Raw genomic sequence first — 18,485 nt, 5'->3', positions numbered from 1 at the left:
AGAATTGTACAAAATTATACATAAATATAGAAATATGACCCACCCTACACAAGTGCTAAAACAAATAAGTAAAAAAAAGTAAAAAAGTGAATAATAGTATAGTAAATAAAAATAAAATAAAATAAATAAATAAATATAAATAATAAAATAAAATAAATTTAAAAAAATAAAATAAATAAAATAAATAAATAAAAATAAAATAAATAAAATAAATAAAAAATAAAAAAATAAAATAAAATGAAATGAAATAAAATAATAAAATAAAAAAAATACATAAATAAAAACATAAAATAAAATAAAATAATGAAATGAACATCCCACCCCATCTCATCCCAACATATATAGTAAAGTCGATATTTTCATGTGATACTTTTAGTTTTTTGTTTGTTTGTTTTTTTCTGCGGTATCTGTACTTTTAGTTAAGTAACAAAACTGAGTATTTCTTCCAACCTCTGTCACAAACGCACAAATTCTTAGAGCTACAAACGCAAATCCACACCCAAATTCACCCGTTATGGAGGTGCGTCTAGTTTCTCTCTTTTAAATGTCACATCACTTCAAATCATTTCATATAAGAGATAATAAAACACAAGAAAATGATCTCCAGCCATTTCAACGTGAGACAACAGCGCCATCTTGTGTCGGTATAAAAGTATTACAACAGGGAGTAAACGGATGAGGTTAGAGCTGTGAGGAAACAGACGGAGGATAAAGACTCACGTGTCTTTCCCACCACAGACACCGGCTCACTGGGTCCCTCTGGAAACACCGTGTAAATACTGACGATGTATTTCTTATCCTCCTCCAAACTGTCGATCACATGAGACGAGGTGTCGCCGGGGAGGAGCTGCTCGTAGGTGAAGCCCGGTCTATTGGCTGCAAAACAATAAGAGTTAAGATTATATGATCGAATTGAAGTTTGACCCACTTTTTTAAGCGGTTTTAAAGTTCGTATATGACGCAAAACTAACTCTTGTGAGGTTTAAGTCGTGTTATAATGCTGTTACGTCATCAAAAACAGACCTGGAGTTGTGTTTTGTTTCATTCACACATGTTTGAGCAACACTTAATTATTCGTCTGTAACATCTGCAAAGCTCAAAACGCTCCGTTCCACCTCGTGATGTCATGAAGTGGTAGTTTTTAAGTTAACAGCTACTTTTTTTTACCTTTAGTTGAGTAGATATCGGCAATTCCACGGCTGAAATTACCCAAATGATACAAGAAATGAAGGTGCGTGGAGTTTAAAAACACAGTGGAGCACTTCCTGTGTCACCACACGATGACATCACAAGGTGGAACAGAGTGTTTTCAATTTGAGAGAAGAAGAATTCAGCCTAAATATGCAGGGTTTGTGCGTTAAACATGTGTGAATGAAACAAAACACAACTCCAGGTCTGTTTTTGACGAGGAAACAACATTATAACACAGATCAGAAAACAGCGTAATACGGGCCCTTTAAAAATGCAATGACTTTCATAACCAAAATCGGTTGAGGAGGCAGGTTTGAAGGTACAGGCTCAGACGTTTATGTTTATCTGTGACTGAAAGGGTTTTATTCTGCACTTTTCTCCTTTAATGTTAATTTTATGATGATTATTTGTGATGTTTTGATTTGTTGTACTGTGATTTTAATGTATTTTTCTGTAAAGCACTTTGAATTACTTTGTGTACCGATTGTGCTGTACAAATAAACTCGCCTTGCCTTAATCTGACCCTTTTTTCTTTATTTTTTACTACTTTCTACATTTTATACACGCACAGAAGACATGAAATATATGAAATAAGATATATGGAATTATGTAGCAAAGACAACAGTTTAAATAACTCGACTTTATAACATTTTTTATACGTAACTTTTTTTTTTTCTAAGAGGGTGAGTCCAAAGTTTTGACTGGAGGAGCAGGTCAAATTCAGTTCAGTCTGCTGTTCCCGAATGGCACCTAGACCTAAAGAACTCAACATGGTGCCAGGATTTAGGTTAGGCAGGTTAGGCTGCACAGTCTTTTAAATGTCCAGGGTGTTTATAAAGTCTCTTTAAAATGTATTACAAAGACAAATGATAAGACATCTCAATCAGACTTGTTCTAGTTTTTACATTTACATTTAATCCACCTCTACATGAGCTCCATTAGTGGCACTGGAACAAGGCCGGTTCAGCCTAAAGGCCAGGGGTCACCAGCACTGTGCCCACGGGCGCCATGTCGCCCCCAGGCCCCACATGAGGCGCCCGCAGACCGGCTCTAAAAACAGCACGACTCACTAATGAGCTGCATCTAAAATTTAATTTAATTTGCTATTTTTTAATCACCCTTGCGTTTACATAGATTTAAAAATGACAATATCTTAAACATATGTTCATTATACGTGAAGTTTAGATAATTTAAGATGAACTCTGACCTACTCAACTTAAGACTGTAAAAGAAACCAACGTGTGTCTCATCTCCGGAAGGACTGTGGTGACACTTGACAGAAAATGACACAAACCATAAACCACTAACTCTGAGTGGGTAGTCAGTTTTTTTTTTTCATGACACCAGTGAAAAAGTTACACAAACAGCCGAGATGTTTTTAAAAATATATAAGTTGATTTTTCTTTAACATTACATAATTGATAACTGAGAAACGTGGTGCAATGTATATTATTTATGTTTTGTTAAAAGGTTTGTCACTGTCATCTGGAAATTTAACAATTACTGAGATCAGTAAAGTTAAAGTGCTGAATATTGAGATCTTTTTCCCTCCTCGCTCATTGTTGATAATTATTGTGAGAAATCATTAACGTGATGTGTGTTCACATAGATGATTATCATTTATCATTATTAATAATGTACAACTAAAGGCAAACTGAGCAGATCTGTTATTTCAGAAGAGCGGATCAAACTGGTCGCCCTTCGCATGAAGCAGCTCTCAGGTTAAAAAAGGTTGGTGACACCCAAGAGCCCAACAATTTGTTTTATATCTATAGTAGTAAAATATCTGCTGCTCTACGTTTGTTTTTGAGTCGGGCAGAGGTGAAGGCAGCTCTGTGTTTACACCGGAGCAAGGACCCGACATAATGTAAATGTAACCCCACTGTCGCCAACTGGAACACATTAAAATCCACCAGAAACGAGGAAAAAACGTCTAGAATTTCAAAAATCTGGCCCTCCTTATATGTTCGTGTTCTGTTCTTGTGACTTTAGTTCAGTCGTTGTGTCGTTCTGGATGTTTTCAGTCTGATGTTGTTCAGATAAACACAAAAACAACTGGACAAAGTGATGAGAGCAGAGTCAGAATGTGTCAAATGTGAATCACCATGTATTTTGTAAAATTGATTGTTTATGTCTTACTTCTTGGGATAAAAATCTTGAACCCATTGATTTTTCCAATAGGCAGTGTCCAGCCCAGACGCAGGGAGAACAAACCCTCCTCGATCACACGGAAGTTCGACACCTGAGGTAAAGACGCTGCACAGAAAAGGAACCATTTCGTAAGAGTAAAACGTTTTTTAAAAGGGAAATAGTTAATAAAATGTGGACAAAAGCTTAAAAAAAAAGGTCTTACTTGTCTGAACTGGGATGGTGGCTGCGTCCCCGATGAGGCTGGGGTAGATGGCGTAAACGGTGAGGGAGTATTCTGTCTTTGGACTCAGCTCTGTCACCTGAACCGTGCTCACGTCCGCCTTTAAATCAATCTGATAAACAGGGAAACAATATAAAAAATACGTCACCTGCAGAGTAAATACACAATAATAAAACATACGGCTGAAGATAAAAGAAGTAGGAGCAAGAAATGTGGATCTGGCCCCTCATAAACTAACACTATCTGCTGTATTTATAACTGCAGTGAGAATTATGTATTTGACACAATACTGCAGTACTGTTTCATGATTATCACAACCAAAGTAATTGCAGTTGGTAAAGAGTCACATTTTTATAAAACGTTTTTCCACCTTCAAGTCACTCAAACGGAAAACCACATACACATAGTTTGACTACAAGACTAACCACAAGAAGAAGCGGAAGTCAAAGCGATACTGTATTAAACTGTGGTTCATAAGTGACTCAATAAATTTAGTGATTTGGAGTGAGATCCAGAGTAAACTTGTTGCTTGTTTTTTATACTTTATTTATCTGATTAACTGTTAATATCTTAAAACAAACCAGACACGTGTTCAGTTCTGTCTATGCTTCATGTAGCTGAATAAATATAAATGTGTTACTTTCGCGTGCTGTACTGATATTCAGCCTGTTGTTCCACATTTTATTACATTGCCTTTAAAGATAAAATGTTTGTTCTTGGTCTCAGATTTTGAAAAATAGATGTCCCCAAAAACGCGACTTATAGTCCAGTGCGACTTATATATGTTTTTCTTCATTATTATAATTTTTTTGGCTGGTGCTACTTACACTACTTATAGTCCAGAGCAACTTATAGTCCGGAAAATACAGTACTCAAACATGTGAATGAAACAAAACACAACTCCAGGTCTGTTTTTGAGGAGGTAATGACATTATAACATGACTTAAAGCTCACAAGAGTTAATTTTGGTGTAATATAGGATCTTTAATGAATCATGAACAAAAACTGAGTCAATAAAAGGTTGAACACACGACTTATACAAGTTAAAATGAACCCCTCTGTCTGCCCTGTCTCTTTGTCTGTACCTGTCTCTTTGTCTGTACCTGTCTGTCTGTCCCTGTCTCTTTGTCTGCACCTGTCTCTTTGTCTGCACCTGTCTGTCTGTACCTGTCTCTGGAGAGCGTGCAGGGGTTGTCTTCTGGAGCTGAGGGGAGTCACCAGGAGCCTGTATCCGGTCACGTCTCCAGTGGCAGGAGTCCAGCTCAGTCTGAAGGAGTTATGGTTCACCTCCCTGATCTGAAAATCCCTCGGCCCCACCACCGGCTGCTCCACTGCGACAAACACATCACATTATAGCATTTTAGCATTTTAGCACGTAGCATGTAGCATGTATGTTATATTTACAGTTAAACATCATTATGTGGCGGTGGATTCATCATTTCCAAGCCTTGTGTACTTTGTTGTTTTGTTTGTTTTTTGTTTGTCCCACTATGAAATACGTAAACCTGGGCAGCAAGAGTCGTGAAGTCAAACTCACGAGAATCCATTCTGGACAGTCTCCCGCTGGTGCGATTGTCCAGGCAACCAGTGGTTTAGACCAATCAGAGAGTACCAGTGTGGTTAGGGCGCTCCGCCCTAACCACACTGGTACTGCTTCAAAGGTGAAGCGCCAAAATGAAAACAAAGTACAGATTTTGTTTGTTTTTTAAAAAATTAGCAGAAAGTGAGCGTTTTGAGCATGAAAACAGCTTTCCCTGTGTATAGAAAGATACAGAAATACATAGATTTTGTTAGATTTTTTGTCTTTTTCTCCCATCGCTTTTAGCAAGTCATTCCAGACCGATCAATTCAAAGTGCTCCACAGATCGATAAGGCGAAGGCTAGATTATAAATATGTTCAACTGGACCGTAGACCGTGTAAATGAAGTGGACTGAGTGAGTTTGACGTCACCCACAGCGTTCAGCTCCAGTCAAATGAAGCTCGTCGAGGCCAGAGCAGGTATAGCGGCGAATTTGGAGCTGAGTTTCATGTTTAGAATTCTGACCGCGAGTATCATAGCAACCAAAGAGCCAATCCAGAGCCAGGCTGATGAAGGTAACGCCCCTTCCCGCCCACACTGCTGGTTTAGAATGGAGAGGGCGCTTAGCAACGCTATCAATCAAACCTGTTGCTAACGCTAGCAGGAGCGACCTCGGGGAAAGATGCCGCCTGATTTGTTTGTTCATATGTTCATATCTTGAATAACGGACACAATAGTGAAATAAAAACACCAGGATCATGTAGAGGGTTAATACGAACATTTAAGAGCAAAATGACGAGTCTGACAGCAGCAGGTACAGAGAGAGGGGGCACAGTTTTTCAATAGAAACTGAACTGGAGCCAGAGTCAATGGAGCTGGACGCACACACATGCTCACTTCCTGTTTGGAACGCGGCGGCTAGCACGTTAGCTATGTCCATTTATATATACAGTCTATGAATTGGGCGCTGTGTTTGGGGGGTTGCTGTACCGGGCTGAGGGGCTTTGACGGGCCGCGGAGGCTCAGACGCCGTGATGCAGACTCTTCGGGACAGTCTGGGGAGGACGGACTCCAGCTGAGAGTAATCTGCCCCAAAAAACAAGTGCTCGTCCTGAGGCTCGGAGACGACACGTCTCAGCTCCGACTCAAGGGCCCCTCTCACGCCTGAGAAACAAGAAAACAAAGTCACAGTTAAATACAGTGAGAGACATTTACAAGAAACTGTACTTAAAGGGCACGTATTACTCTACGCTCTGATCTGTGTTATAATGTTGTTTCCTCGTCACAAATAGACCTGGAGTTGTGTTTTGTTTCATTCACACATGTTTAACACACAAACCTGCATATTTAGGATATTTAGTGTTCCACCTTGATCTTAGGATCAAGGTGGAACACTCTGTTCCACCTTGTGATATCATAATGTGGTAATACAGGAAGTGCTCCAGTGTGTTTTTAAACTCTTTAAACACTTTCACATGAATCATTTGGATCATTTTAGCTCTGGAATCGCCCAATCTACTACTGAAATAAAGATAAAAGGAGCTGTCAACTTGAAAACTACCACTTCATGACATCACAAGGTGGAACAGAAGATTTGAGCTTTGCAGATGTAAGAGACTAATAAAGTGTGACTCAAACATGTGTGAATGAAACAAAACACAACTCCAGGTCTGTTTTTGATTAAGTAACAGCATTATATCACAGCTTAAAGCTCAAGAGTCAATGTCGCTTTGCCTGGAATTAAACTTCCCTATTCTGCAGTAAATGTGTTTTAATTTAAAAAACAAACAACTAAATAAATAAATGACATTTGATTTTTACTGGGAGCAAGAACACTTCTCCACCTGCAGTTTGGCCTGACCGTGCAAATTTAATACCAAACTGTGGGACATTTTAGGCAAATCAAACCATCTCCATGGAAACAAGCCGGTGGCACACCCTGCACCATGTTACAGTGGAAATAGTGGAAATATCACACTAATAATGTAGAGGTAAAATAAATATACTGACTCAAATATAAAACATATTTGGTGAACAAAATACCACATGTAATGAGACGCACCGCTGTGACGGATTGATGGGCGCCATTCTGAGGACTTTTCACCAACACAGATATAAAGATATAATAAAATAAAAAAATGAACACTTCACTGGTTTAGTTGTGTTAAAATGATTTGTCTGGACAGAGAAATGTAACTAAACTCTCTAAATATATACAGCAGCATGGTAAAATGTTTAAAATGTTTAAAGTTTATTTATATGGCCCATTTAAAGCAACTTCAGCTGAACAAACGAGCTTTACAAAAAAAATAAAACAAAAGAATTATGTGTAGTATCTAGAGATGTTAGGCTGAGTCGGGTTGAGTTTGTAGTTAAAATGTAAATCTTCCAGTATTTGGCTAATTCCCAAGGAATGTGACTAGTTCAGACATGGGCAAAGTACGGGCCCGGGGGCCACACATGGCCCATTGGGCTTATTAATCCGGCCCATAGAACGTGACCAAATTATATTAAAATAGGTAAAGGTGAACCATGTTCAGAGTTTTTCTGCTGTGTGTAACTGTAATTTAATAAATTAATTATTCATTTAATTAATGCATTTGGAAAATAATTTGTACAATGAGCTTGTATATTCAAGATTGGCAACATGTTACAGGACAAATCTCTAATGTAATATATAAATATCTATACATATCCTGGCCCAGCCCCTCCTGGTCTAGTCACACCTCCACATGCCCACAAAGACACCTCCTCCACAGGCCCAGAGACACCTCCTCCATAGGCCCAGAGACACCTCCTCCATAGGCCCAGAGACACCTCCTCCATAGGCCCAGAGACACCTCCTCCTCCTGTCAATATATAAATGTGTTTCATTTTCTGTACTTGCTCCTCCTAATTATCAAGTGGAGTTAAGACACACTCCTGTCCTCCTCAGTCAGCAGTGAGGAGACCATGAGGTAAGAGCCTTTATCTCTTTAAAGAGCTTTAGTATAATACACAGTATACACTATATAGTATACCGTACATAGTATTTTCCAATGTGGTGATTTTTTCAGCCAGGCAGGCAGAAAGCACAGATGTAGACTACACTTCCTCTAATACCACTTAAATATAAAATGTAAACATAATCAGACATGAAATAAACACATCTGAGTCACTTGTGCAGGACGATCACACTGAGCTCAGTGTGCCGGGTCCTTCAGGCTCATAGAGGTCACTCTGCAGAGACGACTGCTGATGTCAACACAAAATAGTAATCATTATTTAATCAGAAATTAGTTTTTGTTTTTTTTACTATATTACAAATATTATTAGTAGGACATTATTGTAACAAGAAACATTCACTTCACCCACATGAGAAACCACAGTTTCATTCCTCAGGAAATCAGAAATGATCAGAGTCACATCAGAACCTGCAGTCGCCCACAGGACACACGCTCTCAGACACAGTCACATGTTAAGAGACGACGCGCCACAGTGTGAGCTTAAAAATCCATATGTAGGCATTAAAGTAACAGATACTTTTTCTGAAAAAGGTAAATTAGTTTTGAATTTGAACAGCCTGTGTTGCAGTTATGTGCATGCTGCTACAATAATAATATGTACAGTATATATACAATATATATATATGTACAGTGTATATATATATATATATATACTGTATTAGCCTTGAGCCTTCGTGCTAATGCTAAAATGCTAACAGTGTCCTCAGTGCAGTGTTGTTCTTTTGTCTTGTAAATCAAACCATATTTACTCCAGTTTTAAAGATGAATCTTAACTAATTACAAAAATGTAAAAATAATCCTTCTTGACCAGGACCTCCACAGAATCCAGCTCTGGACCAGGAGCCAACGGCGAGTCGTGTAGAGATGAGTCCAAGACGGCAAAGGACTTCACATCGTAAGACCCAAATGCTCTGAAGGCATTTACATTCATTATACATGATCATTCTTTATTGGGAAATATGGTTTAATAAATAATGTGTGATTTCATGTTGTGATGTTTAGCTCCATCATAAACCTAAGTTCTAAGAACTCTCAAAAAGTCAGAGCATCGAGTTTATGAAAGTGCACTGTGGTTCATTAGATTGTAAAATAAAATGTCTCTGTTTCCAGGTTCCATTTCCCAAAACATAAACCTGTGTCGACATCGTGCAGTGAATTCTCTATGGACAGACTTATTGACTTTAAAAGACAAAAGTTAGATCCACTGTAAGTCCAAACCACTGAAGCCCTGTTCATTTGTACATAACCCTGAGTTCTGAAAAACAGTTCACACTTTTTCTGAAATAAACCTAGTTTATTTTCAGAACAGAGCTGAACAGTGAAATTTTAACTTCACACTGCGGCACATTGTTTCTTTACCTATTACTGTGTCTGAGGGCGTGTGTCCCACAGCGGACCGCTGCGTACAAATTTGATTTCCTGTCTTTATGATTCTCTTTGTATTCAGGAAATCAGAGAAACCACAATGTAGTCATTGTGGTCATGGTGTGTGGCAAGTGTTTCCTGTTGTTTAATGTGTCTTTACAAAAACATTTCCAATTAAATATATTTTATGCATTAGAAATTCATTCTTTATTGGGAAATTTAGTTTAATATTTCATCATTTCTGGTCTTGGGTCACGTATGATGTTGGGATGGAAACTATCTTTAGCTAAACCTGGTGTAAAGCAGCTCTTCTTTTATGAGATTAATGTGTTTGTACAACGTCCCTATATTAAAATAAACTAATAAACTAAACTAGCACCATCATAAACCTAAAATTAGTTCTAACAACTATCAAAAAAGTCAGAGCATCGAGTTTATGAAAGTGCACTGTGGTTCATTAGATTGTAAAATAAATGTCTCTGTTTCCAGGTTCTATTCCCCAAAACATAAACCTGTGCCGACATCGTGCAGTGAGTCCTCTATGGACAGACTTATGGACTTTAAAAGACAAACGTTAGATCCACTGTAAGTCCAAACCAATGAAGCCCTGTTCATTTGCACATAACCCTGAGTGAATCCCTCTTGTCACAGTGAGGAGCGACAGGATCCTGCAGACGTACAGACTGATCTGGAGTCTGCCTTAAAGGTCTGCTCTGCTCTGTCAGGTTTCTCTGGTTATTCAGAAAAAAAAACATCCTGTGTTTTTGTTTTCAGTCTCAGTGGCTCCAAGATAAACTTGTATCAAAGGTTAAAAATGAAGTGACAAACTACCACAAAGCTCTCAGTTCTGAGTCTCCTGAGCTAATCCAGACGCCCGAGGGCCAGAGGAGATTTGACGAGTCCATCCTGAAGCTCACAGCAGACGTCCTGAGAGAGACCAACGGGGAACAGCTGGCTGATTATTTCCAGACAGGTAAGTTTTTCATTTCTTCAAAATGGCTGATTCCCAGATATTGATTCCACATGCAAAAAATCTACTCTAAATGTTTCATAAGATCAAGAGACAGACACATGTTCACAAACTGTTCATCTACACAGTGAGTTATTCATAGTTTATTCAGATCATATCAAACCAACACAGCTGCTCACAGTGAAAAATATAAAAAATAAAAGATGCGACTGAAAAAACAAACCGATTTCTGCAGAATCAATGAGCAAAGTGCTAACCTGTTAATCTGAGGTGGGACCATTTTGATGTGCAGTGGTTAAACTGATTGTGTTGTGATAGCACTTTGAAGGTGGAGTGACTTAGCTTAGAGAGCAAGGAGAGGGGGGACTCAGAGCGTCAAAAATTAAACATTTGAATACATTGTTTTCTGTGAATGTAGCTTCTATTCAAAACAATAAAAGGAGATCTAAATTTGTCATGTGTAAACAATTAATACCCAAAATACTCCTATTTTTGTCCTTTACAGTGTTCTGTGGCCCTACGGGTGAATTCTGTAGTAACAGACTGAAAGCAGGACTCCAACAAAAGTTGGCATGTTTGTTTGAGGGGATTCCTAAAGCAGGAAAACCAACTCATCTGAATGAAATCTACACAGAGCTTTACATCACTGAAGGAGACGCCTCTGACTACAACAACAAACATGACGTCATACAAATCGAAGACGCCCCAAGGAACACGGTCGAAGAAACCATCACTCGCCAAGAGATTTTTACTTATGATGACCACAGAGATGGACCAATCAGAACAGTGCTGACGAAGGGCGTGGCTGGCATCGGGAAAACTGTTTTGACCCAGAAGTTCAGTCTGGACTGGGCTGAAGGCAGAGCCAACCAGGAAATAGAGCTGCTGTTCCCGTTCACTGTCAGGGAGCTCAACGTGCTCAGAGACAGAAGCATGACTCTGATGCAACTCATTCACCACTTCTTTCCTGAAACCAGAGAAGCGTTCATTAACAGATTTGACGATTTTAAGGCTGTGTTCATCCTTGATGGCTTGGATGAGTTTCGAATCCCGCTTAACTTCAAAACCAATGTGATTGTTGATCCCAACAAGCCTGCGAGTGTCGATGTGCTTCTGGTAAACCTCATCAGTGGGCGCCTGCTTCCCTCTGCTCGCCTCTGGATAACAACACGCCCCGCAGCCGCCAATCAGATCCCACCGGAGTACATCTCCAGGGTAACAGAAGTGCGAAGGTTCACTGATCCTCAGAAAGACCAGTACTTCAGGAAGAGGTTTCCGGCAAAAAGGCAGGCCTCAGCCATTATCGATCACATTCACCTGTCGAGAAGTCTCCACATCATGTGCAGCATTCCTGTGTTCTGCTGGATCACTGCCACTGTTCTGGATAATATTATGAAAACACATCATGAAGTACTGCTCCCCAAGACCTTAACAGAGATGTACATCCACTTTCTGGTTGTTCAAGTCAAAATAAAGAGTGTTAAATATGATGACAAAGCTGCGGTGGATCCTCATTGGAGTCAGAAGAGCATCAGGATGATTAAGTGTTTGGCCAAACTCGCATTTGAGCAGCTGCAGGAAGGAAACTTGATTTTCTACCAATCAGATCTGACTGAATGTGGTGTTGATGTCGAAGAGGCAGCAGTAAATTCAGGCGTCTTCACTCAGATCTCTAAAGAAGACAGAGGCCTGTACCAGGACAGGGTCTACTGCTTTGTCCATCTGAGTGTGCAGGAGTTTCTGGCTGCTCTTCACGTCCACGTCACGTTTAGTGAGACTGGAGTCAGCGTGCTCCCATCAAAGACGGCTGGATCATCAGAGACACATTTCTACTGCTCCGCTGTGGACCAGGCCTTACAGAGTCCAAACGGACACCTGGACTTGTTCCTACGGTTCCTCCTTGGGCTGTCTCTGCCGACCAATCAGAGCCTGCTTCAGGGGTTTCTCAAACAAAAGCAAGATACCAGTGACCTCCAAAATAAAATCACTGACTACATTAAGCAAAAAGTCTCCGAGAGCTGTAATACAGAGAGAAGCATTAATCTGTTCCACTGTCTGAATGAGCTGAAGGACACCTCTCTGGTGGAGCAGATCCAACAGCAGATGACCTCTGGGAGTTTGTGCACTCAGACGCTCTCTCCTGATCAGTGGTCAGCTCTGGCCTTCATCCTGCTGTCCTCTAACAAAGACCTGCAAGAATTTGATCTGAGGAGATACTCCGCCTCAGAGGAGGTGCTTCTGCGACTGCTGCCGGTGGTTAAAGTCAGCACGAAAGCTATGTGAGCACATCCTAATATAGAGAAAATGATACTTAGTGTTAAATGATCATTATCACATCTCTTTCTATCCTCAGAGTGAACGTGTGTTCGCTGTCAGGGAGATGTGTTTACTCTCTGTCCTCCATTCTCAGCACATCCCCCAGTTTAAAAGAGTTAGACCTCAGTAACAACGTTCTGAAGGATCCAATGGTGGAGTTACTGTTTCAGGGACTGAAGACCTCACCCTGTGCTCTAGAAGTCCTCTGGTAATGTTTTTGGATCAATTTGTATTGTATAGATTTATAAATCTTTATTTTGTTTTTTAATAGAAAATTGTCTTTTCGTAGTCTGTGCAACTGCGGTCTGTTGGAGAGGAGCTGTGAAGTCCTTGCCTCTGTTCTGACTTCTTCTTTGAGCCTAATTCAGCTGGACCTCACCAACAACGGCCTGATGGATTCTGGCATCAGTCTGCTCTGTGAGGGACTGAGGAACCCACAGTGTAATTTGGAAAACCTTGGGTTAGTCTCCAAGTTCAATCACATCTCAGAAGTTAGTCGGGTCTTAGGGTCAAAAAGTCTCCAGAACGAATTTCAATCTGGACCGACTCAACACAGACAGGAACGCATTAGACGTGAATTTAACAAGTGATAAATATTTTTGGTGCTTAGGCCCCAACAGGGGTGATGAACATTCTGAAGGAACTACAGTGTGAGGTGGAATCTCAATCCCCCAGAGCCTAGACACTGAGGTGGAGCCTAGACACTGAGGTGGAGCCTAGACACCGAGGTGGAGACAACCTTGGGGAGAGGGTGAGGAGAGGAGGAGATGGGGAGGTGGAGAGTTGCATTAGCTTGAAAAGATGAGTGGAAATGAGAGGCAGCTTGTTTTAAAGTGCAGAGCTGTGACTGGGAGATGCAGATGAAGGAGACATGTCTGAGGAGCTGGTGACAGGGCAGAGGGGCAGACGTCCAGTGTGAACTTTCACTTCAGCTACATGACACAACACTACAAGAACAACTGTAGTTTTTACCTCAGTAAAACGTACAGAAAGATTTGATAGAACAGACTGAACTTCACTGATTAGACTGAAATATCATGTTGTCTTTTTTCAGATTATCTGGTTGTATGGTGACAGAAGAGAGCAGTTCTCTTTTGGCCTTTGTCCTGGACTCCAACCCTCACAAATTAAAAATGCTGGATTTGAGTTACAATCATCTTTGTGAAAGTGGAAAACAGCTATTGACAAGAAGAGTCAAGGATCCGGCGTACAGACTGGAAACACTCAGGTAAAAGGCATCGAGTATCGCACGTGCTGACGACAAACTAGTTTCATTTAAGGCATCATCCTTTCTCTTTGGGTGTGTTCTCTTTTCAGATTGGAGCCTGATGGAGCAGGATTTATAAAGTCAGGGCTCAAAAAGTGTAAGTTATATTTTACCCATTGGAGAGTAAACAATTACAGTGTTGATACAAACCTATTACCACTTTGTGTGTGCACATTTACTACTGAGTAACTCTTCTTTCACTCTGAATAATCTTAAATTTACACGTGAAGAACAAGAAGCTCCAACACCACTTTGAGATTAATGACGTTTTAAAACGATACAAAACGTGACAAGAGGGATGAGGCTTTGCAGAGCAATAACAAGCAGTGGCAGCAGTGTGTGCCGTGTTAATGAGCAGAGAAAACAACATCATCACAATTTTCTTTTCAAAACTGCACTTAAAAACTACACACACGACAGAGCGACTTGGTGTCGTATCCACTGATGGACATCCAACCAATTATTCACATAGAAAATATTACACACAGAAGAGAGTGCTGCACAAAGCATCATTTAAAAAGTAAAACGTGCTTTTGGTCAATAAACACAAAAAGTACATTTGTGCGTTCCACAGGACCACTGTGTACCTGTTTGATTTATCTGTTCTGGTTGGAACGGTGGCCATTTCCTACCAAGGAAAGGAAGTTAGTGACTCTTGGATTGTGTGATTTGAGCTTTTTTTTTTTCTGTATCCATGGCGACCCTGCATGGCTCCAGCTTCACCAAATAGGGCAGAAGATGTTCCAGAGGAAAAACTTCAAGGGAATGTCCCGTCTCATTCCCAACTGAAGCAGGAGAATGGAGAGTGAGGCTTAGAAGAGACTTTCCTGTGTCTCTAAAGTTCACATGGCTCCTCCTGGACACTGGCTGTGATCCCTGTCCTGCAGGGCACAGAGGCGGGACACTTTTGTCCTGAGGGCTGCTACTCTAAACAATCAGCCCTGACACTGGATCACCAGTCAGACTATTGTTAAAGCTTTTCTGTTATTATCGTATTGTACTGGTCAAAGTGCTTGAATTGTAACCTCACACCAGATCGACATGTGAAGCACTCTGAACATTTATCAATCTGCAATCGTGAAAACACAGAAGATTATGACAAATATTTGAATCTAATTGGTCGAAGCGTCACAACAGCGGAACAAGCCGAAAAATCAAACTTCTATTACATCCAGTTGAGAGAAAAGCACAGACATCCACAAATGCACAGTTTCACACCTTCAGCACAACAAAATTATCAGTATTTTCAGCTGAATAGGCTGAAGTGCATCAATCACCGTCACCATGTTTGTTTTGGCTTGAGAGTTTCTGCATAAACCTCAATGCTGCTCTGTGATTGGTCCACCCACTGCTGGTGGAATTTGAGCCTTACAGCAGGAGCATGCCAAGATGGATTCTCATGAGTTTCTGAACTGTGCAAGGCTATTTGAACTGCCTTGGGACAAACAAAGTAATATTGATTTATTGAAACCGATCTTGATATGCTAACTTTATGTTCTTTTTCAGACTTACGACAACTCAACCTGGATCCAGCCACTGTTAGCCAAAAGCTCAAAATGTCTGACAACCTGAAGAGCATACTGCGTGTGGCGGGGGAACAGTCTTATCCCAGTCAGTCAGACAGGTTTGACTCCTGTCCTCAGGTGCTGTGCTGCCAGCGGCTGAGCGGCCGATGTTACTGGGAGTTAGACTGGAGCGGCTGGGTCGATGTGTCGGTTTGTTACGAGACAATAAGGCGAAGAGGAGCGAGTGATGACTGCGTTTTCGGGCTCAATGCAAAGTCCTGGTGCCTCAGTTGCTCTGATGGACCCTACTCCATCAGCCATAACAAAAGGGGCAACCCCCTCCCCCTCTCTGCTGTGTCATCTGCAGGTAAAGTAGCCGTGTACCTGGACTGTCCTGGTGGATCTGTGACCTTCTACAGTGTCTCTGGAGATGATCTGACTCTGCTTCACAAATTCAACACCACCTTCAATGAACAGCTCCTCTTTGGCATCGGATTGTGGTCCTCCAAGTCCAGAGCCACACTATGTGACTGATGTGACAGGAGTAATCATGCACAACCAAATAAAAACACCAGGTTCATGTAGAGCAGGTTAATATGAACATTTTAAGGTCAGAATTGAACTATACATATTTTTGGAACAACTGACTGAACCATTTGATACTGAAAAAATAAAATATCATGAAATTTAATTAAATATCACATAAAAAATACATAAATTAATAAACAGCAAATGAATAAATTAAAATTAAATAAATATCAAATAATACATTAAAATTAAATAAATATCAACTTAAAACAAGCAATTTAGCAATGTGGTAGCCACCTTATATGATGCTAACAGTGCTCGCTGGTTTAAGCGACATTCACAAAGCAATATTTGGCACGTTTACGCTGATAAGAGTTGGAGTTTTTTGACTGAGGTATAATGAGGTGGCGCCTTAACTTATTTGCCTTCTTACTGTTACAGACACAGACTTCCATGCATCTCATTACCTCCATCTATCGCCTTTCTTTTCATCCCTGTTAAAATGTTTTCCATAGTGTTTCTTAAGCAAAAGTGTCTCTTTTTTATGTATGATTTATTTAAAGATTGTTCAGAATATATACAACAGATTATAAAGAAAAGTGTAGTATCCAAAGCTAATATGAGAGATTAACAATTTTCAGTGTACACACCTTAAAACATATATACACACAGCCCCCTCAAAACAAACCCCTGACAGATGAATGAGAAAACAAACAATAAAATAAAACAAAGCAAAAGTGTCTCTTGTTCACTGTCCTGTGTCTCGATCTGTTCGCTCTCTCCTGTTCTTTGCTGCGTACGTGCTGTCTACAGTACTACAGTGTCATGGAGTGTCATAGACTTTAAAGGAGCCCTGCTTGTGTACAAGTCTCTCCATGGCCTAGGTCCAAAGAACATCTCCCACATGTTAGTGCCATATGAACCATCTCACACTCTGAGGACTTCAGGGACCGGCCTCCTGCTGGTGCCCAGAGTCAGGACTAAACATGGGGAATCAGTGTTTCAGTTTTATGCAGCTTAAACCTGGAACATTCTTCCTGAAGATGTGAGACAGACCTCTACTTTGACAATGTTTAAATCCAGGCTCAAAACAGTTCTGTTCAGCTGTGTATATGACTGAGACTCTTCTGTTTTAATGTTAATTTTATCATGATTATTTGTTTAAAGCATTTTGAATTACCTTGTGTACGAATTGTGCTGTACAAATAAACTTGCCTTGCCTCAAAATATGCTGCAGACAGTCGCTGCTGTCTCATTTTGTGCTGTATATTACAATATACTCTGGTGGACAAAAGAAAATTTGCTCATTTACAAAAATAAAATGTCGAGTACCCCAGCTTCAAATGGGTTGATTTTATATTATATTGAATGAATCATAAGTGCTGTGTGTATGTTTTAGGACCTTCCATATATTTCAGCGAGCTCAGCATCTCTGTGAGGAATGTGGAGGAATGTGGAGGAATGTGGAGGAATGTGGAGGAATGTGGAGGAATGTGGAGGCAGGGTCAGGGGTGGAGACGAGGGGACATCAAATCGGTCAATGAAAAATGTCTGTGATTAGAGCAGTGTCGGTTAATGAGCAGTAATTACCGCTACGCTCCGACTGAGAGCCGCAAACTGTGAGTGTGTGAGTGTAACTTTGTGAGTGTGTGTGTGTCTGTGGGTGTATGTGTGTCTGTGTGTGTATGTGTTTGAGTGTGTGCGTGTATGCATGTGTGTTTGTGAGTGTGTTTGTGTGTGTGTGTAAGAGCGTGTATGTATGTGGGGGTGTGTGTGGGTGTGTTCGTGTATGCATGTATGTGTGTGTGATTGTGTGAATGTGTTTATGTGTGTGTGAGTGAGTGTGTGCATAAGCTTGTGTGTGAGTGTGTTTGAGAACTGGGTGGGCGTCTCTGCATTAAACTGGTTCAAGTCCTTTCTAGAAAACAGGTTGTACTTTGTTGAAATGGGAAAATGTATATCAGATAAAATGTCCCTGACCTGTGGGGTGCCCCAGGGGTCAATCCTGGGACCCCTGTTGTTCAGTCTCTACATGCTGCCGTTAGGCCAGTTAATACGCAGCAATAATGTGTCCCACCACAACTCTGCAGATGACACTCAGATCTATGTCTCACTGCAGCAGGTGAATATGGACCAGTGGATTCACTCACTGCATCAACAGATCAGTGTGGATGTGAAAAAACTCTCTCCAGCTAAACTCAGACAAGACTGAAGTCGTCATCTTTGGCCACAGAAACATAGAGAAAGTGTCAGAAGTCACCTCCAGTCTCTCTCTCTAAAACCTTCAAATCAGGCTAGAAATTTAGGGGTAATAAAGGACTCAGACTTGAACTTTAACTGCCACATCAAATCAGTAACATCTGCAGCTTTTTACCACAAAAAAACACTGCAGAAATCAAAGGTAAACTGTCAAAGCCAGACTTAGAGAGACTTATCCTGCATTTGTC

The 18,485-nt window shown here is 40.4% G+C and overlaps 1 protein-coding gene across 1 annotated transcript in view; it reads right to left on the bottom strand.

The window, feature by feature from the left end:
* The window catches only part of col7a1l (collagen type VII alpha 1-like), a 152,679-nt gene that overhangs the window by 116,207 nt on the left and 17,987 nt on the right, over window positions 1-18,485 (bottom strand). The window contains exons 5-9 of the mRNA XM_055225585.1: window positions 6,073-6,246; window positions 4,730-4,893; window positions 3,545-3,674; window positions 3,331-3,447; window positions 721-876 (exon numbers count right to left, since the gene is read on the bottom strand). Of these exons, the coding sequence (XP_055081560.1) occupies window positions 721-876; window positions 3,331-3,447; window positions 3,545-3,674; window positions 4,730-4,893; window positions 6,073-6,246 (741 nt within the window). The remainder of the gene's footprint in view (window positions 1-720; window positions 877-3,330; window positions 3,448-3,544; window positions 3,675-4,729; window positions 4,894-6,072; window positions 6,247-18,485) is intronic.

This window comes from Periophthalmus magnuspinnatus, chromosome 12 (genome assembly GCF_009829125.3).
Source record: "Periophthalmus magnuspinnatus isolate fPerMag1 chromosome 12, fPerMag1.2.pri, whole genome shotgun sequence".
NCBI lineage: Eukaryota > Metazoa > Chordata > Actinopteri > Gobiiformes > Gobiidae > Periophthalmus > Periophthalmus magnuspinnatus.
Note: the sequence above shows the minus strand (reverse complement) of the source record. Positions and strands in the feature narration are given on the sequence as shown.